Source organism: Rhea pennata, chromosome 15 (genome assembly GCF_028389875.1).
Source record: "Rhea pennata isolate bPtePen1 chromosome 15, bPtePen1.pri, whole genome shotgun sequence".
Classification (NCBI taxonomy): Eukaryota; Metazoa; Chordata; class Aves; order Rheiformes; family Rheidae; genus Rhea; species Rhea pennata.
The window spans coordinates 3,114,404-3,142,188 of NC_084677.1; the positions used below are offsets into that span (position 1 = coordinate 3,114,404).

The following is a 27,785-nucleotide window of genomic DNA, read 5'->3' on the forward strand; positions in this document are numbered from 1 at the left end:
CAAAGGCTCTTATACGGCTGCTGGCAGCCAGGTAGGTATTATAATCATCATCCTCAGCTGAGGAGTGGAGAAATCCCTGATGGGAATAGTGGCCACAGTTTTCAGAGCTGATTGCCCACAGCCTGGTGCCTGTATTTACTTTTAAGCATTTCTAGCTCTCAATTTTGCAGGAAAGTTATATGACCTGGATGTAACCAGGCCAGGTTTTCCTGGCCAGCAGCAGAATGCTCTTCTTAGGGCTGGGATTGCCGTTGGAGGGTAATCAGCAGGCTGTCGCAAGGTCTGCGGCTCGCGCTGCTCGAGCTCTTTCAGTTCTCGTGGCTGGGCTGCGCCGGCGTTACGTGGAAGCGATGTGCCTTGGAGACTCGTACGAGGGATCAAGCGCAGCAGCGGGCGTGAGGGCAGGAGGTGTAATAACACGCCTTGGTGCTGCACTGGTGGCACGTGGCCAAGGACTCCAGGGCCTGCGACTTGCCCCTACCCGTGGTGAACGATCTCCCTCCTGGGCGCTATTCCCCGGGAAAAGCTCTCCTTTTTTGACAGGATAAAGGGAGGGCAATTTGCAATATTTTCTTTAGGCACCACGTTTGAGCCTATAGGAAACAAGCTGTCCGCTACATCCCAGAACGGCTCCAGCCTTGGATTTGATCTTAATGGGTCTTATTTCACTTTGCTCATCAACATGCATCACTTTGTAATTTCTCCTGCACATAAGGAAACTACACGCTCGGCTGCAGGAGGCCGCTCTGAGGCGGAATCCGCGCGGCTAGCCGTGCCCTCGGGGGCCAGCGCGCCCACGTTTGCAGTCCCAAGCAGAGCCAGCTGCCTGCGGTGCTGCGCGGTAACTCTCCCCGTCGCTCGCACGGCCCAGGAGTTCATCTCTGCTGCTGTCCTTCAGCCGCTGCGAGAGGGCCCCCGGGCGTCCCGCAGGCTGGCAGCGAGCGCGGGGTCGTGCCCGGGGCGGCTGAACGCGCCCGTCGGTGCCGCTGCTGCGGGGCAAGCAGCGAGCAGAAGATGCCTTTGTGTCTCACGCTGTTCCCAGGGGAGACGGGACCCCGTATTTTGCCCCGTGGCCATCAGCAATGTGGTGGGCAGTGAAGAAGGGACACGCAGGGATTCGGCTCTGCGCTACCTGGCGGTTGCACCGTTTCCAAACAGTTTTCGGACGGCTCTAGCTCCTTTCCTGGTGAACAGGGCGGCGAGTTCCTGCGTTATCCGTATGGCACTGCTGCTAAGGAAAGGCACGTGCCCTTTCCAGGGAGGTGTATACTTTAATTTATAATAGCGAGAAGCATTTACCTCATGTTTATGGTAAGGAAAATCAAGCTAGCGGCACTCCCTCCTCGTCTTTCTCTTTGCAAGGCACAATGTAACTGTCAAAAAAGAAATTACAAATTGAAGCTACGACTTTACGAAAGACCGGCTGTGGTATTTTTATGCCTGAAGTGCAGAGATGCTGTGGGGGATGGTGAGGTTACAGATGACTCATTTTAATAGACAAAATGAAATGCAAATTTTTTTTTCTTTAAATTTGAGCAGATTCAGTATTCGGAGCCCTAATTCGTGCTTGCCGGCCTCGCGGCGCACACTCTCCACGTGCTGGTAACCGACACCTTGCCGCGTTTCCCAGGCGAACACGGCAGCCGGGCTCAAACCCGTTTGCTTCTGCCGGAGTGTTGGCAATAACGTTGCTGGGCTTTTGGAAACCTCCGGGAACCCGCCTGAGCCGCCTCTCGCTGGGACGCTCGGCAGCCGAGGTGCCTCCAGCTGCGCCCGCCCCCCCCGAGCCCCGCGGCGGCCGCAAGCCGGGCGAGCGCGGGCTGCTCTCCTCCAGCGGTGTCGCTCAGATAGACGCTTCCCTTTTCGATCCGAGGGATACGCCAGAGCCGCTGCCAGCACCGCGTCCCGGTGGGATCAGCTTGCTTCCCGCCAGGAGCATTAATTTCTCGTGATTCACATCTATAAAGTAGCTTTGGAAGGAAAAGGCGCTTTTCAGCGTCAGACCTTCACGCCCTTCAAGATGCCACGGTTTTTCCAGACTTTCCAAAGGAAGCCACGGCCGAGAGAGACATTCCTTCTCTTCTTGCAGCTCTCTGGAGCGACCTTTTCCGATCAGCCGGCTCGCGAGACAGCCGGTGGGAGAGCTGCGCCGCCGGCGCGGGAGCGGAGGTGCTTCCTCCAGGAGCCCCCGCGGGTGAACCGGAGGCAGCGTTGCGGCGGGCCCCGGGGAGGCTCCGGGTCCCGGGGCGGGGGGCAGGATTTGCTTTTCTCTCTCTGTGCTCGGCACCCGCGGAGACCCTGCGAGGGCAGGAGGAGGGGGCCCGTCGCTGGGTCCGAGCGGACACACGCAGACGGGATTTCAAGGGCACGTCTGTGCCGGCGAGAGCAACGGCCCGTCCCACTGCAGAGCGACGTGCTGCCCTTCTCGGCTCGGGGAAGCGCAAAGCGGAAAGGCAAAACCCCTCAGGCGTGCCCGGCCCGCCTCTCGCCGGGGCACCTACGCCAAGCCAGGGTGCGGGGAAGAGCACGTCCACCCCGCGCAAAGCCACGCGCGGCCAGCGCTGGCGCCTGCAGCGCCGCCTCCCTGCCCTCTCCTACGAACCGTCCCCGCAGGAGCTGGGGGCACCTGCGGGACAGCCCTGCGGGCATCCCCATCCCGGGGCTCTGGTGGCGCCCGGGCTCGGGCCAGCTTAGCTCTGGCAGGAGCTCCAAGCTGCAGGGCCTCCAGGTCCCGGTGGTGTCTCCCTCGGGGCCCTGCCAGGCTCAGCCCCAGGTCCTCAGCAAGGAGGGGGACCAGGACCTCTCAGCAGTCGCAGCAGCGCTCAGGGCACCATTAACCCTGGGGACACAATCCAGAGTCAGTCAGCACATCCCCATCCCCAAGGGACCCCCGAGTGACACTGGGCTCCCAGCAGCTGTGGGGATGCTCTCAGGGCTCCCAGCACCCCCAGTCTCCCCAGCAGACTGCCTGGTTGGCACCCACCCTTCACAGCCAGCACTTAGAGCACCAGCTAGGACAGAGGGTGGGCATGTGGGACAGGCACAGGAGCTCGTGGCAGTGAAGTATGGGCTGAATTTGACCCTCCTGCCGACGTTGAACTCATTGAAGGCCCTGTGGGAGTGATGGTCCTGCAGGAAGGAGCTCCGCTTCTTGGAAGAGCAGGAAAGATTCTAGTTAGGGTGGCCCAAATGACTGAGGGAGCTCACGGCCCAGCTGCACGGGCTCTGCTGGGATGCAACACGCTCCTTGTTGGCCCATCCTGAGTTGGGTCCCTGTGAAAATCACCTTTCTGCTGCCATCACTTCTCCCCACCAACCACGGGCTGCCTGCTGGGCTCCGTGGAGCGCTGGGGCTCACTCCTTGCACCCCACATCTGCAGTCCATCAGGCAGCCTCCCCCAGGCTGTCCACAGCCCCACCACTCTCCTTCCCAGAGCAAGGCAGAGCTATGCACGGCTGCCTCATCGCTGTGCTCACCAATTCGTCCTTGAACACCCACCCTGCCCTGCCCAGAGCCAGTCTGGGCGGTTGCACCACTCTGGTGAGACAAACAAAACAAACATCTCAAAGGAGTGTGTTTGGAAAATACCAGGTTTTATTAGATAGGTTGATGTTCAAGCCGACAATTTTATCCAAACGCACATTAACATGGGCTTCTACTTGGGCGTATGTCACGGCTATGTCATTCCTTGGAAGGTGTCTGTCTGGAATGCTCTTACACAAGAAGCTCACAGCTCTGGTGTCAGGTTGGGATTTCTTAGCAAAATAAAAATACTCCCCATTCCCGCCCACCCCAATGCATTTCCTGCAGCTCTTCTCTTTCTCACTCATATCCCAGAGCTCTCCTATTAAAGCTCAGAGACTGTTGGGCTGGTCCGAGGCTATGCCACATGGGGTGGGTAAGGACCTACTGTCTTTTTTGGACTAACAGTCACTTGCGATGGCTGCCCTGGTTGTGTGCTAAGATGCATTGGAAAGAAAGCATCCAAGTGCTGACATCTTCCTGAGCAACCAGGAGAGCTGGCCAGCTCTGACTTGAGTCAGCATGCTTCACAGGTAGCAAAGAAATGGCATCCAGCCTGTCCCCCTGCTTCTGATCGCCGTTGCCATCGCTTTTGCATGGAGGGGGTCAGGTGAGTGAGGGTTCGAGCGGGGTTGCAAGCAGGGCATCACGTTGGAAAGAGAATCCTAACATACGTTACATGAGAAAAAGCTTCTGACCATCACATAAAAGCCCCATCGAGGACTCTTCCATTAGTGCTTTGCTTTTGACTGTTGCACAAGGTCCTCATAAGATGAAGAGAAGGAAAAACAGAGCTGGGTGTAGATCAGAGGGAAGACAGTGAGTGCTGAAGAAAAGATAACGGAAAAGGAGAAAAGAAAGGTGACAGGGAGACAGATGGGAGCGACCTGAGAGCAGGGCGATAATGCCTTCAAGTTTAAGGCCCAAATGGAGAGTTAGACCCCTTCATGGGGATGGGGGGAACTTCCACTGAATGCCCCCAGATGGAGCCCATTGGCTTTGGGGGGAGGGGACAAGATTGTAAAAATGAGATGGAAAAATAAGGCACTTAGGAGTAGAAAAGTTTGATGGGCTTTGCTGTGACAATGACACACAGTGTGATGGCAGGAACAGTGACAAATATTAGCACATTTCTGTCAGTGTTTCTATTCCATTAGCTCTTAAGAAAACCATGCAAACTAGCTCGACGAAGGACAAGGAGAGGCAAGAAAGAGTGGGTGAGACAGACAGGCAGGGATGAGGAGGAGAGGGATAATATGTAAAAGAAACAAGAAAGAGTAAGAGTGAAAGGAGGTGGAAGCTCTGGGGTAAGTCTGAGACCTCTGCACTGACTCACGAGTGCATCACCTCTCTCTGCGCTATCCTGGCTGCTGCTTTCTCTGACATCTCTTCCTACCTTCACTAGTTTCCTCCAGTCCTCTCTGCACTGTGTGCAAAATCCCTCTGCACAAAACCTGCCCCTTCCCAGTATTTGAACACAGATTTGTGTCTTCTCTTCATTAGTCCAAATGCACAGTCCTACCTCAAAGCAGAGGCAAAGAGCATCCGAAGTCCCTGGGGCAGCATCCCCCTAAACTCACCTGAGCTGCTTGGGGGGAATCTTTCTTCACAGCACCCAGCCTCAGGGCTGGGGACACGTGGACCCCACAGTCAGTGTGTGGCATCAACCTTTGGCCTTAGCCTACATCCTGTTGGGCACATGGAGGCAGAGCTGCTGCCCTTCAACCCTTTCCATCTTGACAGAGCTTTGCATTTCCAGCTTTCTCTTTCACTCTTCTGTTTCCTTTGCCTTTTTCTTGCCTCACCCAGCACCTCCATGTCTTCTCGTTCCTTTCAAAGTAAGTTCAGTTTACTTTGAGCTAGGTGATGAGGCCACCCACAATCCGTTTGCTTTCGCTGCGAGGTTTCAAGGTTGGCTGTCCATGGGGAACCTGACCCTGGTCTGCTGCATTTGAAGCAATAGTCATTCGCCTGCAACTCACAGGACTGAGCACTGATGTGCAGAGATGAGTCAACAGCTTCACAGCTAAAAATGGGTGAAGTACAGAGAACAATCCACAGAAATTTTCCAATAATATCTTAAGAAGAACAGGTTAGTGGAGGGGAAAAAATGATTTGGCTAGTAAAATGGCATTCCCTTCTCCCTTCAAACAGCAAAAAACCACAGGGATTTGACTTGGAGAAAGCATGCAACACTGACTTAAACAAGGTCAAACTGCCAAACAATTAACCCTCTGAACCCTACTGATACTCAGGCTTGACTTCCAGCATGGGATTTTTGAGGTTAATGGCACTTGCGGACACTAAACCCTCCATCTCTGTGCCAGCCCAGAGAGAGGGGACCTGCTCATAGCTCTTTGCAGGACTTTGTGACTTAGAGTGCTTCCCTTGCTCCTCCAGCAGAACTCAGCCAGTTCTGATGGCTTGCTTCCAGCCCACTTCTTGTTCTGACATGGACTTGTAAATCCCACTGCAGCTATCTGTCTGGAGCTACAAACGCCCCTGCAAACGGCCAGCTGGGAGACTGAATCCCTTCATAATGCAGGAGAAGGCTAACACCTAGGTGAAGGCTGCAGAGCTAAGCTCAGCTATTACGTGAAAGGAGAACTCCACGGGGTGACCTAAAAGTCTTTGAAAAGAAAACAAGATCAATATTTGCAGAGATCTGTAGGACTTTTTGCCTGAAAACAACAACTGTGGCCTGGCCTCTCCTACCCTGGCCAGTGTTCTGCCCTCTGGGGCTGCCAGTGGTTCCTAGGTTACTGTGTCACTACTCTCCTCTGTGCCTTCATGCTGTGCCCACTTTCTTGCTCCCTACTGGCTTAGTGCATGCAGAAGTTGAAATTCTTGTTCACACATGTGAATCTTGGCACCAGTGAAAAAGCAGCTACAGTTCTAGCTCACCATGCATTGCTCATCCTTACAGCTTAAACATTGCCTTCTATTTCAAAGAACAAAGATAAATTTCAGGAATTCACAGCTTTTATTCTCTTTCTTATGCCCACCCAACTTCCCTTGCCATTGATGTCAATGACTCAAAGTCCTCATTGTACAGTAGCCTTTGCCAGTGTGGCTCTCAAAGGGTTAATAAACCATGGCTTCTTGGACAGATAAGACATAAGCTCATTCACCAGTAGGAACACATGAATGGTTATATTACAGAACACATTATGGTTTCCTGTAGCGATTCCTTGGGGTTTCGCCACAGCCGGTAATGTCGCAGGAGAGAATGCTGGGCTTCTTCCCCAAGCCAATGCTTCCCAAGAGATCAGGAAGCTCACGAGTGATGGCCTTTTCGATCTTATCTAGGAAACATCCTCCCATGTAGGAACACTGCTGAGACAGCAGCTTAAAATTAGTGATGGGATTGATGTCGAAGAAGTCCTTGTAAGCCTCACGGTTGGGGAGGTCAAATTTGCTGACATTGGTCTTTGCCAGAATGGTCTTAAAGATAAAGAACTTGTCAGGATCTTCCACAATGTCTCTGAATACCAGTTCTCCATCGCTAAAGAAGGTCATTTTGTCCTTGTAGGTTTGTAGATAGCGATCGACCAAAAGGGCGTGGATGCGCACCCGGATGGCGTGTTGGCGTATGAAGGCAATCTTATTCTCCATCCTGTTCTCAATCACCTGGTTGAGATCTTCCAGGAGTGATATCTCTTCTTTAAGGAACAGGTCCTGATGGGTGTCTGGCTGATACTCATGGGGCCAGAAGGAACTAACATACACCCTGGGTGGCTCTGTGACATTGATCAGAGGAGCCAAGCTCCAGAACAAGGCACCGTAGACTCTCATCAGCTCCTGGGTAGCCAGGCTGTCGGCTTTGTTCAAAATGATTCTGATTTGAGACTCACGGCCCTTCAGCTGGCGAAACAGCATCTCCAGCTCCAAGCCCACATCCAGCTTTGTAGGGTCAAAGACAACGAAGATAAGGTCAGCTCTGTCAATGAACCACTGGCACACATCGTTGAATGGGTAACCTTGGGGAGAGGAGAGAGAGAAATCCAGCAGAAATGGCCAGCACTGGATGAATCTCTTCAGATTGAAGAATAGATAAACTTTGAGTCTGTTGTGTCTCACTTCCTGTCTGACCCAGACCTATCTGGACCTCCCATACAGCACAGAATCTATTTCTCAAGTGCTGAAAATAGTTCAAAGCCTCTTGGCATGGAGATCCCTCCCTGTGTGGCTAGCGTACTGAGATTGCATGATGATCTCGGGACCTTCATTCATGGTCTAACCCCAGCAAAGTCAGTGCAACTTTTGGCCTTACCTTCAAGGGAACCAAGGTTTCCCCCTTCATCAATGACAGAAGTTGTGGGGTGGAGAGGGCTCCATTGCTTGAAGGAGTAAATGCATTGTTATACTCAGGGAATGACAGGATTTTAGGGGAGAATTTAAGGCTTCCACCAATGGGCACCTCACTCCCACACTTGCTCCCAGAGGCTGCTTTTCTCTAGCAATGAGAGTGGAGGTCATTTCCAAGAGGTCCTCTCCTCCTCACTTGGAACTGATCTATCTCATAGACACTTCCAAACTTCCCTTTCTCCCTGCTGGTCACAGATGCCTGCTGCTCCTATAAGCATATATCCATCATGTCACTGCTTTCCCCAGTGGGCAGTAAGTGAGTCAGCAAGCCCTGCAAATCTACCCTGGCACCCCATGTGTCATGAAGATACTTTTCTGGGTCCTGCTGTAGCACAAGCCATTGGCAAAGCTTGTCTCCAAGAGCTACAAACAGGACACTGAATGATGGGCTGAGGCAGACAATCAACAGCCTGAGGATCACCTGGAAACATCTTGAAGAAACTCCTGTCTGTCACACCTCCAAATGACCGAAAGAGGTGGCTGTAGCTGATGATAATCAGGTATGTCCCCCAGGCACTGGCTGCTACTGTCATAGCCATGCACAGACAAACTTAACAATCCCCTCCAATGTAAGGACATACCCTTCTCGTAGCCTAGGGCTCTTCCTCACTGTACTTCAGTCATCTTTGTTATTTTGCATTGTTACAGCTTCTTGTCTTAGACGAACACAGCAAACCCCTACCTCGTTCTTGCTGCTTGCGGTTTTCAATGATGCCTGGCGTGTCCACAAAGGTGACTCGCTCCAGCAGTTTGTGAGGCACCTCTATCCCTATCAGCTTCTCCAAGAAGTTCTGCCCAAACTTTTCCAGGGGTGAGAAGGAGCGTGCGCTGTCAGCAGCCATCACGATGCCCTCAATAGTCTTCAGCTTTGGGCCGTGCATGAGGACAGTGAATTCAGAGGTGGTGGGTTCTGCCCCTGCCCAGCGACAAGATGAGCAAGAGTTGTAAAATCCATGCTGCTCACTGGAAATTGCAGTGACTCACCTGGAACTAGCTTGGGAACTCAGAAGCACCATTGCCTTGCCAAGAGATGCAGGAGGGAGGCCATGACATTCTTGCCAAGCCTCCTGAGAACATGCGAGCAGGGCTGTTTTCTGCAGGGACTAACCATTCTGGATGTGCCCTGACCGTCAAAGGTGCCCTAGACAACTACCTCCCACTTAGCTCCCAGGAGCCCTCATTACTCCAGAACTGAGCAGGCTGCAGAAATCTGTCCTCAGCTGTGAGGTGAGACTCATGGGAGCAGAACGGAGAGAAGGGGGTATAGCTTTGCTCCTGGGAGGGTGAATTAATTGCTTCCATGTGAGCAGGAAGAAGACAGGGTGAGTTCCCCTTGCTAATGACTGCTGCTCTTGCAGCTTCGCAGGCTGCCTGCTGCACCGTGCCTATGCATTGGAGGCAGCGGGCTTTGCATTGCGGGACTGGGGGTGCTGCAGTGAGACGGGCTCTCCTCTTCCCCCGAGGAGATGGGCAGGCCCCAGGCCAGAGTGGAGATCTGCCCTGCCTTGCTCTCTGCTTGGCCCTGGAGCCGAGTGGCATGAACCCAGTGCTGGATCGCAAGCTCCCTGTCATAGCTGAGGTGGTCAGAGGGGAGTGAGGAGGAACCGCCGCTGTCACCCGCTGACCACGCGGCTGCAGAAGCGCAAGCACCAGTGTGGCCTTGGCAGAGCAACGCGGGAGCGGCGAGCGAGATACCTGTGTAGAGCTGGTAGGGGGTGTCGTCCAGTCCTAGGAGGTAGTTTATCATGGAGGATTTGCCAACGCTCCACGGTCCCAGGAATAGCACCATCGGCTTGGAAGTGATCTCCCCATCTGCAGAGAGGGGAAATAACAAGAGGAAGCGAACAAACAATAGCCGTCGCCGCCGCGCTTTTAACTCCCTGCTGTAATGAACATCCCATCTGAGAAACGCTGCAGCGCTGCTGCTTTCCAAGGGCTCGGCTAAACATCGCCCCTTGGGACGCTTTCCCAGGCCCAGCGCTGCTAGCCGGCCGCGGGCGCTGTGCTGAGCCAAGGCACGGCCCAGCGAAGCGCCGGAGACCTGCGCGCGCGCGCGGCTCGGCTCGCCGTGCTGCAGCAGAGCCGCTCGCCCGCCCAGAGCGCCCCGCAAGAGTCAGCTCGTAGCCAAGGCTGTGCAGGGGGCAGAGCTGCGGGCGGCAGCGGCGGCGGCTCGGGAGCGGGCGGGAGGGCTCCGACCCGGCTTTGCCGGGGTGCTCCCGGAGGTAATCACACCCCACTTGCTGCCCGCCAGCTGGGCAGCCTGCATCGCTGCGGGCCCGGCTGCCTGGCCGTGCCTCCACGCGCCCCGGAGAGCAGGGCCGTGGCAGCTCTGCCAGGCACGCCTGGCTGCAGCCCCGGACGGTGTCAGGACGAGAGCGTAGGGCAGGGCAGCTGCCCCACAGCTGCTGTGCACTGGGGAAGACCCCTGTCTCCTCCCCAGCTCCCGCAGTGAGCTCGAACCTTGTCTGATGTTCTCTGAGGTTTGGCCATTCTTAGGCTATGGGAGGACTTTAAGGCCTTTTAAATTTTGTTCTGGCTTGGCTTTAGTTTGGCTGGCGTGAGTTTTGGGCTGGCTCCAGGGAGGGATTTTGCTTGAAGGCGGACACTGTAAAGCACTCCCTGGACATGCAAGGGACATGGCCATGCTGTGGTCCGGTCAACGCCTCATGCAAAAGGAGCTGGGGGGCAACCTCATGGCGCTGCGCTTGGTAAGCAAGGCCTGAGCCTCATGCTGGGCGCCTGTCTGCCGGCGCTGCGTTTCCACCAAACCCTGCCAGGGATCTGCGCCCCAGGTCATGGCTCCCAACCTCATAAGCCAGTAGAAGGTCCCTGCTGATGAACAAGCTGAGAGTGAGGCACCAGCCCAGGCATCAGGAGAGCAAGCTCAGGCAATGGGGCAAACAACCCGGCTTTGAGTATGGGGCAACAGAGCAGGAGAATTAACTACTGGTCCCATCCCACAGTCTGAAAGTCCTGGAGTTTGCTAAACGGTTCAAAGATGGCAGGTAAGGGCTGCCGTTGGGTCCATGAGGACTCCGTGGGGTCAGTCTGCCTGTAGCCCTGCACATAAATAACCACTACCCAAAGAAGCGATGTCTTTTCCCGGTCCTGGGGCCAACCAGCACAGAACAGCCACATGACTCCTTCAGCCCCGGGGACATTTTACATACAGCTGGTCAAGCAGCAGGAGCTCCTGGCCCATGCTTGCCCCCAAACTATGTCCAGGATGGTGGGAACCTGCTAGTCAGCTCGGGCCCCAATCAGGCCAGAAAAGGAGGTAATAAAAGGACATATGGGTTCCCATTCGTGGGAACCTTCCCTGTCCCTGTTCCATGCACCACCACAGATGCAGCCAGATAGTCTGGGATGAACGTAGGCAGGAAACGGTCCAGGAGAGCCGTGTTCGTATATGCCAGAGACCAGAGTAAACTGTGATCACCCTGCCACAGTGTCTCCCCTGCGCAGCACATGGGGTGTCTGCTCTACACAGGGATGTGCCACAGCAGAGGAGCTGGACGCAGATGGGATCAGCAGTGAGAGCCCACAAATCAGGGTTCAATCCCTTGCCTTTCTGCCTTGCTGAGGGATGCAGTGCTGCAATGAGAGGCTTGTCTATGCACTACATCAGAGGTGCACCAGGAGAAGTACTGGCACCTCTGAAGACATCAGACACCTGCAGCTGCATGTCCTCCTGGGAGGCTCTCCATGAGGCAGGCCCATCCTACACTCAGGATGGGAGAAGGTCTGTCCCACTGCTGCAAGCGAGAGTTTTATGGAATGGAAGACTGGATGCCACCGGAGAAGCTGGGAGCACCCAGAGCTGAGCCCTTCCCCATGGCAAGGCAATGCTTTTGAGGGATCCTGCACTGCCTTTGGCATCCCTCCCTTCAGTCCCACTCCCAGCACAGAACTATTCTCCCTGTGATGGCCGAGAGACCGCACTGCGGCGGCTGCTGTATCACTGCTCCATGGCTACCACCCACACATGAGCGAAGAAGCTTTCCAGCAAGCTGGGGATCCATTGCCGAGGAGGAGGGGCCTGTAAAGCCCATATGGCATTGTGCTCCAGCTCCCAAGTGTGCTAGAGAGCTCTGCATGGTGGCTCAGCACCAAACCCACCTGACCATAGGTGTAAGAGCTGGACAGAGCATGTTAGCATCCCTCTTCCCAGCTCTGCATGCCGCAAGGCCAGGCTGGGCACCACGTCTCCAGTGGTGGAGGGGCCAGGCTGTGGACAGCTCTCCGGCTGGACACCAAATGCAGGGTAGCCATGCAGCTAAATGCTTTTCTCCTCCAAAGCAGGGCAGCCACCTCCAGACTGGTGGGAATGGTCCTGACCCCTGCTCACTCCAAACACTGCCACGAACTGTGGGGCTGGCCAGCACTTGCCAAAATCAGCTCAAGGATAATGCAACAGGGTGGGAATAACCAAGAGATCAATCACATCAAACCATGCCTCTCCTTCCTTGAGGGCCCCTTCCCTGAGCTCAGTGACAACAGGGTTATGTCACTCCTGGAAGGACCAGGCCCATGCTGGCTTGCTGGAAGCGCCGCAGGGAGTAGCATCACGGGCTTCTCCAGGATCGTGCTTGCTGCTGGGCCTGGCTGGCAGTGCCCATGCCCGTGAGCGCTCCCTCTGCCTGGCTGGGCTGGGCACAGTCAGCACACTCTGCTGATTTTGTCTCCCCAAAAGCTTTGGGATCTGATTTCATGTTCTCATGTGGGACAAAAACAAATTTTGAAATCTTGGACTTTCGTTATTAATCATTCCTCCATGCCGCTGCATCACTACTGCTCTGTTCACTTGCCTGCTTTAATTGGGTTTCAGATTATTATTATTATCCCCTGTGATGTTGTGCCAGAGGTTTGAGGCGGGCCCCATGCACTCTTTCACAACATGTTCTTCTGCAGGTGTGGCTGTGTGAACACAGGCAGATTCCTGGGTCTCTGGTTCATGGATCAAGGGGATTTCTCAGGGTGCAGGATGCACTGTTTAGTGCAGTCCTGATGCCTGCCCTAATCCATGTGCCAGAGAGACAACACACCGTACCGTAGCGGGCAGCACGGCTTGCAGCCCAGCTCTGCAGGGTAGCCCCTCTGCAGGGTCACTAACAGCTCAGCCAGTCCATCCCTTCCCCTGCTCTGGGTGCTGGCACCTCACGGACTATGTGGGATGTGCTAGGCACGGGATCCTTGCAGCTCTCCAGATAGCAGGCCAGCACAGTAGCTCTTGGGCTGCAGAGGATGTGAGGCCATGCACAGACCTGCCTTGCCACTCGAGAAGCCGAGCATGTCTCCCAGCTTGGAGGATGCTGACCTGCAGCCCTTTTCCCTTGCTATGTCCATTCAGCACCAGTTTGTGTCACCCTAATGGTCCTGTCCAGGGGAAAAGAGACTTCTTCCTTGACAGCTCCAGGGCAGGGATCCTGCCAACTTCGTCACTGTGGCTCTCTCCAGCCACCCTGTGGCTGCTTGCTCCCAGCCCAGCCTGGCTCACTTAAAGAGTCTGGTGTTCATTCCAGCTCAAGCCACGTCTATAGGAACGCATATCCAGTGGTATCCGCAGAACCAGACTCACACTGGTGCATGATCAGGCCCTCCACGTGAGCAGGGGGTTTCCTCAGGCCTTGCAGCCTGTTGTGTTTCATCTGTGGTCTCGTGTAAAACAAAGCAGCTGCTTCTCTAAGCAGATGGATTTCTGAGGTAAGGAACGTGCTGAGGTACCATGAAGCATCTGGCAGACAAGGCCAGGAAGATAACATCTCCCTCTGCAGAGGCTGCATTTGTCTTGTACTGTTCAGCTCTGGGGGTAGGAGCAATTTGGACAACCAAGTCGTGGCTTCTCCATGCTGCTACAGTTTGGATACAGGATCTCTGCTCTTGGGAGGGTTATCAGCCTGACAACGAGGACAGAGAAGCGCTTCTCTCACTCAAGGAGGGATTTTTTCCTAAGGCAGTGGCTGCATGGGAGTTTGTACTGTGTTGTACGCAATGCTAGGCTGCCCTCAGGTGGGAACACTGCTGTTCCAGGGGCTGGGCTTAGTTTAGCCCCAGGCCATGTCTTCTCCTGCCTCATCCTCAAACCCAGAAGAAGTGCCCTGACATCAGCTCACCCTTGCTGGGGCAAAGATGACACTGTTGTGTGGTCTGTCCCCAGGATGTATGGTAGAGTGGAGTACACAGGCAAAACCTCCCTCCTCTCCTGGCTTGGACTGAACCAGAGGCACAAAGGTCTTGCACTGTCCCCAGGACACCTGGGAGGGTTAGAAAGTCTGGGCAATCTCCCACCATCACACACCCAGCTAACCCATCCTTATACCCCAAACGCTGTCAGCGACTCTGCCTACTGCATGCCCTCATCAGCCGGAGCCCTCCGAGGGCTGGCCGGCTCACTTTTGAAAGCTTCCAGAGCCACGCACCTATCTGCACAGTACTGGTGTGCCTGCAGACCGAGGGAAAAGCTGCACACGGATGTCACGGATACAGACTGTCTGTGCTTGCATCTGTGTCGTGCACCCGCTCCCTGTGCATGTACGCATATAGCATGCGTGTACATGTGTGTATGCAGCTAAGGCTGAAGATAATATAGCTATCTAAATAAGCTCTATTATAGCTGCAGTCCTTTCCAGTGCTGGCACACTGGCATGACTGGGAGCAAGGAGCCTGTTTCAGCAGGATCCTATTAGCATGGGCTGCAGGTTAGGGCACAATGGACAGAAGATGAGGTTCCCCTGTCATTTTGTTGCCTTATATTGCAGCAGGAACATTGTCCCCAAGCATAGCACTGGTCCCAGGGGAACGGCTGTGTATCTCTGGCCCTGCCTGGTCTCTCTCTCCCATCCCCTGCTTCTCCAAGTTGGTTCTCGCAGGGGGATCTTACAGCATACTCTGAGCATGACACCCAGGGAGAGGAGGCAGCTCTGGCTCTGGAGAAGCCTGCAGCTGCCATACCAGGCTGGGCCATGTTACTGGGACAGCTGCTGCTGGGTCATTGGCTTAAACTGCAGCCGAGGGGGATAAAGGTTAGATATTTGGGAAAGTTTCTGCACGTAGGAGCCTGTAGAGCCGGAACAGATTGCCTCTGGGGGGTGGGCTCTCTGCTGTGCTCCTTGGATTCTTGCCTTGGTGTTAGAGATCCACTTACATTTGCACCCCAAAAGCCTTTCAACCATCACTAGAGGAACTTGCACAGCAGCCACTTGAGACAACCCATGAGGGAAAGATTTAAAGGCCTGGGCACGCTGGAGACTTCCAGAAAGATTCTCTGGCTTACCCTAAGGCACATAGAATCCTTCCTGCTCTATGGAGGGAAGGACGTAGTTGGGATGTAGAGCTGGACAGAGTCAGTGCTGAGACAAGTGCAGTGACGCATACGCTGAACTCTGGAAAGTGCTGAGGACCCCAGGCTCTGGTCCGGGTAGGAGGGGGGAATAAAGGGATCTAGTCAGTGACTAAGAAGTGGGGCTCTTTTGGGGCAGGTGAATAGGAAAGCTGGAGGCCAGTGAAGAGATTAGGCGGTGACTGGCAGCATGCAGGTAGCAGGCAGCAATACCAACCTGTGGCGGAGGAGCCCAGAGTGCGTCCGGGGTAAGCTGTTAGCAGCGGACACAGGGAGAGAGAAAAGGTACCATGAGTCAAAGAAGGAATGTGGCTGGCTAGGTCAGGCCCAGGCTGAAGAGGGAGATGAAGATTGGCCATGGCCTTCTTGTAGGCCATGGCCTTCTTGTAGGCAGAAAGAGCCAGCAGAGAGCCATAATGTCCAGCAGGAAAGAAGGAGTTACAGTTTGTGAGTAACAAGACCTGCAGCTACTGAGATAAGAATCAAAACCCAGTCTGCCCTGGACACTGGCAATGTAGCTTGTAGGAGCAGCCCAAATAGAGGCGTCTCACACATTAGCGCTTGTCTAAGATTCCCTTCGCTCCCAAAGCTCTTGTCCCACTTAGCAGAGTTATCATCTTTCCCAGTCACATCCACCAAGCAAACAGAGCTGATATATAGGACAGCAACAAGCGTAGACAAGTGTCCTGACCGCCCCTCAATGGATGTGGTTACCTGTATCCATCTTTAAAGTGCCTGGCAGTAGGAGACCACTCTGGATATAAGCATGCTAGCTGGCATGTACACAATGATAGGGTCTCCAGCACGTACCACAGGTTGGCACGACTTCACAGCAAGTTCCTGAGCTGCAGACAGTGCCAACAGGGTGACCCCACAGTAACCAAGCGCACAGGCAGACCCGACTGGAGAGGGTGCACACACACACGCCTAAGCACACATGAGCATGATGGCAGAGCAGAGACATGCCTCAGCACAAGCTGAGCAAATGCAGCAGCTTTGTGGGCACGGGAGAGAGGGTGGCCTACAGAGGAAAGGAGATGGCACCTGCCAGGCTTAAACATATTGTAAGCAGAGGATTTCCAGGTGAATTTCCTGGGATGCACCTGAACAAGAAGCACCACGACAATTTAGAGTCGCAGGCAGGTTTACAATATGAGTCACAGCCCACCTGGGGCAGATGACACTCATATGTGCTGGTGGTTTTGAGAGCTGCCATGCAGTAGAGGGCATACTGGATTAAACTGGCCAGTGTTCATGGAAGGAAGGACCTCATTCAGCTCAAACCCTAGCTAAGGCCTACATGGCTGCAGCCCTGGAGTGGAGGCCACTGGGAAGGGAGATAAAATGGAGGGCTGCCATGTAATGGAGGGGCAAAGGTGCTAGTGATGGCACCCCTCTGTATTGACTTACACCTTCAAAGGTCATACATATTCCATGACACTCCTGCCCTGTGACTGCCCCAGCTGTCTCGCTCCTCTCCGGCCTGCTGAGCAGGCAGCTCTGCACTGTCCAGCCTCCCCTGCAGATGGAGGGGTCAGGGCAGGAGGAGAGGCTTGGGGCATCTCCCCAACGGGAGGGACCACCATTGTTTTAAACCTACTCAGGTTGCAGGCAGGACAAGGGCTCATCCCACCACACCAAGGAAGCCAGTGAAAAGGCTTCCTCTACCCCACCGTGCTCACATCAGGCTTGCAAAGTCAAGGGGGCTCTATGAACCAACCCTCTAACTAACCTGCAGGCTGCGCTGACTACCCTGCTAATAAGGAGTTGAGAAAAGCCTTTTCTGTAGGTATTACAGACAAGCTGCTGAGTTTTGTCTCCATAGTCTGGTAGTATTTGCTAGGCCAGGGCTGGGGTTTAGAGGCTCTCATGGAGTTTGGTGGCAGGAGAAACAGCTCTGACAGGAGCACAGCTGCTAAGTGCTGGGTTGGCTCAGACAAGGACTGTAGGTAGTGCAGTGTCCACATATCTTTCCCCAGCTTGTAGGGTTTGTATGGCTTGCATCTTGGAAGCAGTGGCCATTGGCAAGTAGCTCTGTGATCCCGTCTGTGCTGCCAGGACAGTGCTGGGCTGGGCTCGCTCAAGCCGGGAGTTGACCTGGGGGACTGTCAGCCTGAGAGGTGTGTTGTGCGGCTCTTTGTGGTGAAGTGGAATGGGCTATTAAGCATGGTTGTGAGGTAAGGCTGCTAGAAACAGCAGAAGCTGCTGTCTGTGGTGAGTCCTCATCAGGAGATGAGATTGAGAGGGGCTCTGGACTGTAAAACACAAGGGTTGGTGTCCCCCTTTCAGGGACTGGGAGGGAAGAAGCCAGCAGGGGCCTGAGAACTTGTCAGGGTGCTCCCAAGAGGGAGCAGCTTTGTGGCTGCTTGGGCATAGGATGGCTGAAGTGCAGACTACAACACTGTGAACAAAGAAACAGGCTGCAGCTGTGCACCGTGGCTGGGGCTATGTCCCCTGGAAGTGAATATCGGGGAGAGGGGAAAGGGCTTGGACCCCAAAATCTGCACTTGAAACTTCAAACTGTCTCCTAAACACAGTGACGCAATATGAGCTCACAGTAAATGCAGATGCTGGCATGGCCACCTTCACATACAAAAGCAGCTTGAGGATGAGGATGAGCTGCTCCTGAACCTGTAAGCTCCAGAATGAAGATGGCTGGGACAGGTCATGGCTGGGCTGTTCTTGGTGCTTGGGTGTCATTGCCCAAAAGGCTGTAGGGATGCACACCAGGGTATGGGGGTGACAGTGCTACAGCTCATGGCACTCATTTCCCAGGGCACATGGTAGTGTAGTGCTAGGATATGAGGGAGGAGACAGGCCTAGCGTGGTGCGTGGGTGATGGAGCAGCTGTAGGGTGAGGCTTTGGGATGCTGGCTGCAGCAAGATGTGATGCTGTGACAACTCCCACCCCTCCAGCTATCATCCCATACAGCAAGCGGACCATGGCCTTGAGCTGCCAGAAGCAGCACACAGCATGAGAGAGGCCAAGGCATCGCAAAGGCAGCAACACAGAGCTGGCTATGGGAGGCAGCTATGCAGGTCCCATGTTTTGTACAAGACCTGCTAATGCCAGCTCCAGAATCCCTACTGGTGAGCGGTGTCAACATCAAAGGTGCTCTGTATAAGAGGGGACAGGACCTGGGGTGGTGATAAGGACACTATAGCCCTATCCCTAGCCCATTCTTCTGGTCCTTGGGTCCCCCCGTGCTCCTTGCTGGGTCTAAGCTGATGATGAGACCCTGTGTGCAGATGGACCGGATGGGGATGGAGTTGTCTGAGCGCACTGACAGAACGTCAGAAGTCTGATGATGATCTAGGAGTTGCATTTGGTCTGCAATAGAGGGTACCTGTAAAATACCACTGAGGGGGTTCATTCTCTATGGAGTTGCATCCCATGGAGCCTCTGATAGGAACATGGGACTCAAGCACTGAAGAAGGAGAGAGGGCCAGCTGCGAAAGGAAGGCTTGTGTGGTATGGACGGTAAGCTGTGCCCTGCTGCGGCAGGAGCAGGGAGCGTTGCTCCAGGGTGTGTGAGGCCACAGCCCTGAGTACACTCAGGCAGGAAAGCAAAACCCTAGTATTAGGTGGGACCCTGGCATGGTGCCCTGCCAGCCTCCTCCAACAGGTGGCTGATGCAAGCATGCAGCCACTGGACACAGGCATCCTCTCCCTATCCTGCCAAGGTGCAGTTGTGGGGGATATCTGGTCCCCATGGCCCTTTTGACTCCAGTTCAGGGTGGTGCTCAAGTAGAAGCTTAACTCTGAGCAGGTGAGTTACCCCAGTAAACAGAAACCTTAGACTTCGGCTTGACCCACTTATGCTTGCGAGATGGGGCTGCCTATGTCATACGGATCATATGAGCCTCCTGAAGTTTGTGTCTTGGGATCAGGGCTGCACTTACCTCTTCTGGGGGGATGCGTACGTCACTGGAGCTCAAGCACAAGCCAATGACCATGACAACAGAGGCCTGCTCACCTGATCAAATGTCTGTAACGGCCAAGGGGTGGAATGTCTGCGTCCTAGGACCAGTGAAAACTGCCACGCTTGAGGGATACTCTGCCCTAGTAGCTGTGTCCCATACTGAACAGGAAGGGTGCCAGTTCCAACCACCCCCAGGGAACTCATCCCCAGCCTTGAGAGATCCTAAGCCCTCTTGCCAAGTCTGCTTCACTGGGTCATAATCTGTACTTGGCATAGATACAGAGCACTGATGTTGAGCAGGTGGAGGACCTAGAGCTGGCAGGTTTCAATGCTCACCCTGCACAGGTGGTCCTGACAGCAGGTGGGATAAGGCAGATGTAGGCATGCCTACTGCTTGGTGCATATGGGTGCTGGGCTCACTAGGGGGTGTTCTCCAAGCCCAGCAGGCTCCAGTCCTCTATGATGTTGCCTAAAAGCAGCCCAGTGACCTGATGGTGCTAGGGATTACCTGTGATCTCATGCTGCCTCAGCTCGTTGTATCTATAGGACTGCTCCAGAGGCTTGATGGAGGAGTGGTAGATCTTCCTCAGCCGCTGCAGTATTCCTGTAGGAACAAAAGTATGCAGACAAGTGAAAGGCAAATCCCCATAAACTTGGAGGAAGCCCTCCCAGGCCTCTGGACATTTTCTGCAGATCTTCAGGGTGACTCATCTGCAGACTGAGGGACTTCCAGCTCTGGGTTGAAACTTGGCCCAGCTAATCCCAGTCACAAATCTTGATGCCCCTCCCATGACTAATATTTCCTGCTAAGTACTGTCCCCAGCTGCTGCCAGTCATGCACTTGCCAGCAACTGAGTCCAGAAACATCTCTTAACGCTGCTTAGCACCCAGCATCCGTGATCCCAAAGGACCCTCCACCAAGGTATTTTGGGACTCCCTGCCACAGTCAGCATAGCCCCTATACCTGCTAGCTGAAAGAAAAGAGAAAAGAACTTTTCCCACAGGAGCTTGTATTATTTCCTTTCTAGTCCTGATTGTCAATGGGACTAGCAAAATTTTTATATATATTTATATACATACACATATATATAAGCTATATTACAAATTGCCCCAAGTTTCTCTGAAGAGCGGGCAGCAGTGGGGTTGGCCTGGGCCAACCCATCACTTGCATCTTCCTGCCTCTCTGGCCTCTTTAAGTTATCTAAGGTATATTAACCCAGGAGAAGCATACAGACTGAAAAGGTAAAGGCTGTTCCTGAGGATGCTGCTAGACCTGTGAGAACAAAAACTAAAACAAAAGAAGAAAAAGAAGGAATTTCCTTCCTAAGGAAGTGAAATCCCATCCATGTTGTGCAGCAGAGCAGGTTGCCAGCTCAGCTCTCACCTGGTTGTGCAGCAGCAAGAAGCCTGTCCAAAGAGACTGCCGGGATTAAGGGAGCAGGGTTTGCACAGCACACTGCCTCCCTGCTGCCCAGTCACACAGCCCCTGGCTCCCTCACCTGAGAAATCATCTGCAGGTTTGTCTTCATTCAGCTTAAGGGTGCTCTCCAAGTGTGACCGGTCTCGCTTGGTTGTCTCGCTGGCTTCTTCAACCTCTTCTGCAGGAAAAGACAAGAGGACTCATTAGTGATGGATTGAAAGGGGAAAGGTCTGCACGGAAGCTCACACAAGCTACTGCCGGGGAGAAGGCGCTGGGGAGCATGCCCACCCCGAGCCTGGAGATGCGCCGAATGCGTTGGCCCGCTGCTCAGTTTCTGTTTTGCAAACACTCCTCAAGGCTTCGCTGAGACTGCCAACGGCTGTGGCAGTCGGGCGAAGCGTCACGGGCAACTAACTGTTTGGCTCTGAGGAGGGGCCAGCAAGGGAATCACGCAGTGTCTCCCGAGGGAGTGCTGCTAGCGGGGAATGCGAAGGACGTGCCTGGAAGGGGTTCTCCGGATTCGGGCCGTTGCATAACGGGCGGCTGGAGCACGTGCTGCACCTGCTGCCGCTGAGGCCTCTGCCCTTCCTGGCGCTCCAGAGACCCCGGAGCCTCTCCAGTGCTTCTCCCTGGCAGCTGCCTGCGCTCCAGCTTCAGCTTCTCCATGGGAGCGTGGCTAAGCCTTGACTTTTGCCTCTCTCTGGTCTGCTTTTCCTGTCCATTCCCCCCAAATTACACATCAAGGTGGAGAGGTATGGTCATGCAAGGCCTGGGCTGATTCGCAGAAGATCAGCCAACCAAACCTTGCCTTTGCCTGCCTGGTCCATAGCCGGCTGCCTCACCCAGTCTCACCTCTGCAAATTCCTTCCCCTTCTCCCACCTCAGGTCTGCCTTCTGTCGGGTTGCGAGCCCTCTTGGGGTTGGGGTCTGCCTTGTGCGCTGGGGCCCTGCCTCTGCACAGTACAGCAGGAAAGTGGTCCTGGGGACCGCGCTGCTCTGTGCCAAAGCCCGGGAGCACAACGCGGCTGCCTCCACCTAGGATAGATACACTCATGTCCCGGAGACGTGGGGAGAGAGGAGTCCTTGCTCTGGGCATGCTAGCAGAGGTGTTTCACACTAAGGGCCCAGTACACCTCCAAGTGCTTTTTGATAGCGGGAGGCAAATTGGGCCGTAGTCAGGGTTTTCAAGCAGGTCTGTGAACAGATGTCCCCAGCTTGCTGGGCTGTGTTGGGCTATGGGCCCCCTGGCCAAACGTGGCACCTTCCAGCTCTCGGAGGGGCCCAAGAGTCTCCTCTGAATTTTTCCCAAGTGTCGGGTGGAAGAAGACCTTTTTGATCTGCCAAGTAAAGCCGCAGAGACCGAGCTGGGTTTCCCTTTTGGCACAGACGTGAACTCACTGAGCTGAGACATTACAGAAGGAAGCAAAAAAGATTCAGCCGAGCCCAAAGGTTGCTGCCTGTCCCGCAGGCCAAATTCCACGGGCGTTTCTAGCAAAACCTGGGGGCTCGTCCTTCCTTAGCTAGCCTGCCTCTCCGTGACCGGATGCACCCTGCCCGCGGCCAGAACTGCGGTCCGAATTAGCTCTTTGGCACCTTCCTTGTGAAGGCAAAGGCTGAGGGCCTGCGGGCAATGAGCCAGAAGCCCACCAGCCCAGACAGCATCTGGCCCGTGTGCCAAGACCACGGGGGGTTTTGTCCAGAGGAGCCTTAGGGAAGAGGTTACAGGTCCTTTAGCAGGTCTGTAGATGCTGGAAAGGGCCTGAGGGAAGGGGAGAAATTCTCATCCATGTCCGCAGGAGATGGGAAGTGAAATGATGGGCTCAAAGCGCAGCGCGAGAAGCGTTGGCCGGCCTTGATGTCGCTGCGAATAGCACCTGCGTTGCAGGCCCACACGGGCTGCCGCCTGCGCCGTCGAGCCCGCGGGGCGGCCGGCCCGGCCGTGCAGCAGTTAGGGGCGGGCGCGGGAAGCACAAGCGTTAGGAGAGGGCCATGCACTAGGCGCAGTTTAATGGGCCAAGCTCAGCTCCGCCGGGTTGATAGTAGGTCACTGTGGCCGCCCTCGGCTTGCTATGCTATAGGCACACCGACAAGAAAAGTGTCCAACCTATCTGGCCGGGCTGGGGCTCGGTGGCGGCAGGAGGGGCACTGCGGCCAGGCGGGCTCTCCGCTCCGCTCAGCGACGGCTCGTCTGCAGGTGGGTTTTCTCCTGCAGGCGGGTTTTCTCCTGCAGGTGGGTTTTCTCCTGCAGGTGGGTTTTTCACTGCTTTCGGGCTGTTGGGGCCGGCATCCGGCTCCACGTCTCTGCAGGGCGGGTGGCGGCAGCTGGCAGCGCCGGCTGTGGCTTCTCCCTCGCTGCTGGCTGCGTCTTCACCATGGCCGTGCTCCTCCGCAGCGCTGGCCGCTTCCTTGTCACTTCCGTCAGCTCCTTCCTCGGGCCCCGCTGCACCAGCACCCTCCTCCTCGGACTCTCCCTCTTCCTCCGACTCTTCATCCTCCTTGGACTCTCCTTGTTCATCTCCCTCTTCCTCGGACTCCCCCTGCTCGTCGTCGTCTTCCTCGGAGCTCTCCTTGTCCCCTTCTTCTCCCCGCTCAGGAGCGGACACTGCTCCGGGCTCCTCTGTTTCCTTCTCCTTGGGCTGCTCCTCGGAGGCCCCTTCTCTGGGGACGGTGCCCGCGTCGGACTCCCCACCCCCGGCCGGAGGCCTGCTCCCCTCCTCTGCGCCGAAGCCATCTTGGTGCTGCTGCAGGCGGCGGTCGCCCGGCATGGCCGGCTTCCCCTCCGCAGCCGAGCCTCGCGCCTCCTCCGCGGCGGTCTCCTCCGGCCGGCTGTCCCCCGGCCCCGCGGCCTCGCTCAGGCTGCCGGCCGGCTCTTCCTCCCCGTGGCCGCCCTCCTCCTCGCCGCTGCCGGCCGGGGCGGAGGCGTTGGTGCCGCCGCCGGCGTCTCCGTCCTCCTCAGGGCTGGCGTGCTCTGAGCCGGAGCACGGGGCGTTCACGTCGGCGGCCGCCCGGGCGCCGCGCGGCCGCCCCGGGGCCGCCGCCTCGCTGCCGGCCACGCAGGGGAGCAGCACGGTCTTCTCCGGGGCGTCGGCGTCAGGGACCCCGTCCTTGTCCTCCGGGCTCGGCTCCCCGGCCGCCAAGCGCCTTCCGACAAGGCGGCCGACATCGTCCGTGCCGCGGGGGGCGGAAGCGCGGGGCTCTAAACGGTGAGAAGAGGGTCAGTCAGTTCCCCGCCCCGGCCCGGGCGGCAGCGGGGCCGTGGCGCCCGCGCCTCGCCGGGGCCGGGGCCGGGGCCGGGGCGCCCGCGGAGAGCCGGGCGGCGGGGCTTACAAAGAGAGATTTCGAGGCCGCGATCGAGAGATCTGGGCTGTAGCCCCCGCGGACTCGGGAACCGTCTTTGAGGGCCACTTGCTTTTCGGGCTCCTGGCAAGAAGCTGGGTGCAAGCAGCTGTCGGGGCGGGGGGGGGAAGAGCTTATGCTGCACGGGCAACGTTTAGGAAATCAGCCCGAGGCAGAGGGGCTCCCGATCGCTCCCCCGGGGTCATGCAGTTTGCTAGAGCGCCGCCTCGCCCACGCTCGCCAAAGAAGCACCGAGAGCACGTCGAAGCGCCGTAGCGAGCCAAGGAAGCCGGCGAAGCGGCCCTTGACAAACACCCCAGCTGGAGAGAGAGAGTTAAAAATAAAAAAGCGTAGCTCAGAGCCCCGGGTGCAGGAGGCCTCGGGCGCTTGGCAGGTTCAAAGGGTCCTTCCCCAGCCCTTCCTCGGCAGAGCTCGAAGCTCAGCCGCTGCGGGCCGGCGGGGCCCGCGGCCGGGCGGCGACGGGGCGCGAGGGCCCGGCCCCCGCGGCAGCGTGAGGAGAGCTATTTATTGTGCGTGTCCCTTCACTAGGAAAACATTTGCCGCTCTGTGTAGCTGGCTGGAACACAATGAATTTGTTCTGCGGTCCGGGAGAAGTCATCTGTATTTTCCATAGGGCCTCTGACTGTAATTTAACATTAGTCGACAGATGCCAAAAATAAAGTATCACCAGCTATACTGTCTCCGTTACAAACAGTTGCTGCTAGTCTAAATAATCCCCTGAAAAGTCTAATGCCTACATACCAGGGAAGCGTTTCAGAGGAAAATAATTCCTTTGTACTCCAGCCGGCGGCCAGAAAAAAACGCCACCTCCACGGGGCCGCGGGGAGGTGCCTGAGCCGCCCGCGGGGGCCGGCTGGCCCGGCCTGCCTCTGCCCCGGGGCGGAGGGCCAGGCCAGGCCGCGGGGACGCCCAAAGCCGGCAGCGAGCTGGCGGCCGCGGTGGCGGGCGGCCGCCGCTCGGCCCGGCCCGGCCCGGCCCGGCGGGGTTTTCCCGAGGGCGCCGGGGGCTGCGTGTCGCCCCCGAGTGCGCGCAGAGCAGCCCGGGGACCCACCATGGCGGGCGCCCTGCCAGCCCCCCGCCGGAGCGGAGAAGGACTCCCGGAGGGCTCAAACTGGGATATCCCTGCCGGCCTTTCGGTCCCGGGCTTCATTTCCGGTGACCTTCAAGGTGTTACATAAAGTCGCCCTCCCCTTCCCACCTCCTTCGCCCTCCTTTTTCCCCTACATGGTCTCCGAGCACGCCACAGGGCGAATCGTGCTGATCCGCAGACGGCCGGCTGCTGGGCGCTGCGCGACGAGCTGGGCCGAAGGTTACGGGCTTAACACCCCCCGCACGTCCTCCGGCAGCTAAAAATACGGCCGGCAACTGCACCGCGCGAGCGGAGGAGCCGCTCGGCCGAGCGCGGGAAGCGAAGCGCCAGCCCCCGCGGCCGCCGGCGCCCGCTCGCTCGGCCCCGGCAGCGGCCCGGCAGCCAAGGGTGCCGTCGGCACCGGGGGCCCGTCCCGCGGGCGCTCGCGTCCCCGGCGGGGAGCGGGGACGGCCTCCAGCAGCTGCAGCGCGCGCGCCCGGTGTAAACCGACCCGGCGGCTGCCCGCGCTCGCGCCCGGCGACGCGCCAGGCGGCCGAGCAGCGTCAAGGCGGAGACCTTGCCCCGCTCACCGTTGGGACCCGGCCTCCGAGGCGGATCCCGGGAGTCTCGCGGCTCCCTGCACGAGGCTGGAGCGCTGCCCTGCCCTCCCAGCCGCCCCGCGGATGCCACCGGCCTTTCCCAAGCTGCAACAGCAACTTAGCGAACAGCTGAAGATCGAAGTCTCACGGCAGGGCTCTGTGTGCTACGGGATGTTAGTGCAGAGAACGCCTGCAGAAAGGATAGGGATGGCTCGCAGAGGCGAAGGGAGGCTGGCTGTTCTTGTCCGCCAGCTCAGGTACCAGCAGGGACCATGGCTCAGGCCTCTTGCTCACCACGAGTCTCGGTGGCCAGAAACTGGCCTGCAACTGAGCATCCTTGGACCTGCAGTTGCTGAGAAATTATTGCTTGCGTAGCTTGGGGCTTGGAGAAGGCAATGCTATACACGGGGGGGCGGGGGGCAAGGCTGTCCTGACTTCACTGACTCTAGGAGGCATCAGCTCTGAGCCTGGGATAAGTCACCCAGGCCCAAACTGCCAGAGCGACAAGGAAGCCGGCAGCTCCGGCGGGATGCCCAGGGACAGGGACACACTGGGGCTTTGCTGGAAGGTGGCTGTGCAGTGCTGGGGACTGGCCAGGGCCGCCAAAAACAAGCAGGGTCTTGCCACAGTGCCCCACCAGCCTGGAAGGAGAAAGGCTGTAAAGCTGGAATGTGATTTCCGGCTAAAATACGACCCCCAAGAGCAGCCGGTGCCTCCTGCCTGCCTGCAGCAGCCTCAGCCCTGCTGAGCGCTGCTGGGATCAACTCGGTGCCATTCCCCACGTCTCCAACCCGCAACCGTCCTTGCAGCCAGCACACCAGCACCATGCCACGACCCTTTCCGGGGGCTGCCACGTGCGTGACCCTTCCCCACCGCGTGCCTGGGACGCTGCCCCCGCTCCATCCTCGCAAAGGGCCGAAAGGAGCTGAAATGAGCCCGAGAGAGGAACTTCCCCCAAGAGCAGCGCCGGGTCAGGGGACGGCCGAGAGGGACAGATGGGCACAGGTGGCCCTGGCAAGGGTGCTCTCCCCCTCCTGCAGAAATAGGAGCCCCGAGCGCGGGGACAGCAATGCGCTGCGCAGCGAGGCCGGCCTTTCGCACTCTCTCTTCCCCTGAGTAAATCCAGGGCCCTTGCAGTGTGCAGGGAAAGTATTCCTGCCTGCAGTGGCTGGTTTAGACATCGACATTTTTTGCAGTTTGCTGCCACTGCCCCAGGTTGTGGGAGAATATGGAGAAGCAGGGGCAGGGGAGGCTGCAGAGCTGGGATGTCCGGAGGATCGGCCGCCTTGGGTCTCGCCAGCAAGGCACCCTGGGCCTGGCTCACGTTAGGACTGCAGGGCAATTTGTTGCCCATCAGTAAAACAAGACCAAAAAGCAGGAGCTGAAGTGACTGTTGATTTTGGCTGGATTTGGCAAATTGTCAGGACAAAGCAAACGGGGGCCAGAGAAACCTCAAGGAGGAGGAGGAAACGCTTTCCAGGCGGATCACAAACCCCATCCCGCGGTGCCTCCAGGGTGGAAGGCACCACGCGGCACCAGCCCTGCTGCAAGTGCGAATCTCCATAGCCCCGGCGCTGCCTCGAGAGCAGGGGCCCTGGGCCGGCGCCCTCCCCGCCGAGGTGATGCTCACCGCGTGCCCTGCTGGGATTCCCACGGGGGAACTTGGTATTTCCCCACGCAGCCCCTGCGTGGGTGCTCAGCGTAAGGGCTCCCTTCCTTGCTCACATTGTACCCAAGGGGGGGACCATAAAAGCCAAGATTAGCCCAGGCTTGGTCTCCATTCTGCTTTTTCAAGGGGTGGGAAACTCAAGCCCTTTCCAGGAACAGGTGCAAGGGATCATTTTAGGCAAAAATAACTTCTGCTGTGGGAATGGGCCATTGCAAATCAACCAGAGGCTGGTGAATCTACCCCAAAATAGCGTCTCTACACTTTCAGTTGCACTACTGCAAAGGAGACGCACTACAGTTATGTTAGAAACACAGCTAAGAAGTAGCGGTCGCCAGAGGAGCCGGCGTTTCCGCGCAGGGCCCCGGGGAGCAGCCCCTCGCAGCCCAGCTGCGGGCCACGGGCCGCCGTCCCAGCAACGCGGCGCTGCAGCTCCGGGGCTGCAGCCAGCTCTGAAATGGATATCGCCAGCGATTCATAAACCAGCCCCGTCGCCGCTCGGCCCCGCGCGTAGGTCCCGG

General features: G+C 56.8%; 1 protein-coding gene across 2 annotated transcripts in view; it reads right to left on the bottom strand.

Annotated features, from left to right (window-relative positions):
* Positions 1 to 3,573: 3,573 nt before the first annotated feature.
* The window catches only part of SRL (sarcalumenin), a 32,658-nt gene continuing 8,446 nt past the window's right edge, over positions 3,574 to 27,785 (bottom strand). The window contains exons 2-7 of one of the 2 annotated variants that reach the window (XM_062588141.1): positions 20,653 to 20,751; positions 19,662 to 19,757; positions 15,448 to 15,483; positions 9,587 to 9,703; positions 8,574 to 8,807; positions 3,574 to 7,503 (exon numbers count right to left, since the gene is read on the bottom strand). In XM_062588141.1, coding sequence (XP_062444125.1) covers positions 6,692 to 7,503; positions 8,574 to 8,807; positions 9,587 to 9,703; positions 15,448 to 15,483; positions 19,662 to 19,757; positions 20,653 to 20,751 — 1,394 coding nt within the window. In that variant the 3' untranslated portion in view covers positions 3,574 to 6,691. Of the gene's footprint in view, positions 7,504 to 8,573; positions 8,808 to 9,586; positions 9,704 to 15,447; positions 15,484 to 19,661; positions 19,758 to 20,652; positions 20,752 to 22,677; positions 23,423 to 27,785 lie in introns of those variants that run through there. The other variant, XM_062588140.1, reaches the window with a different exon arrangement.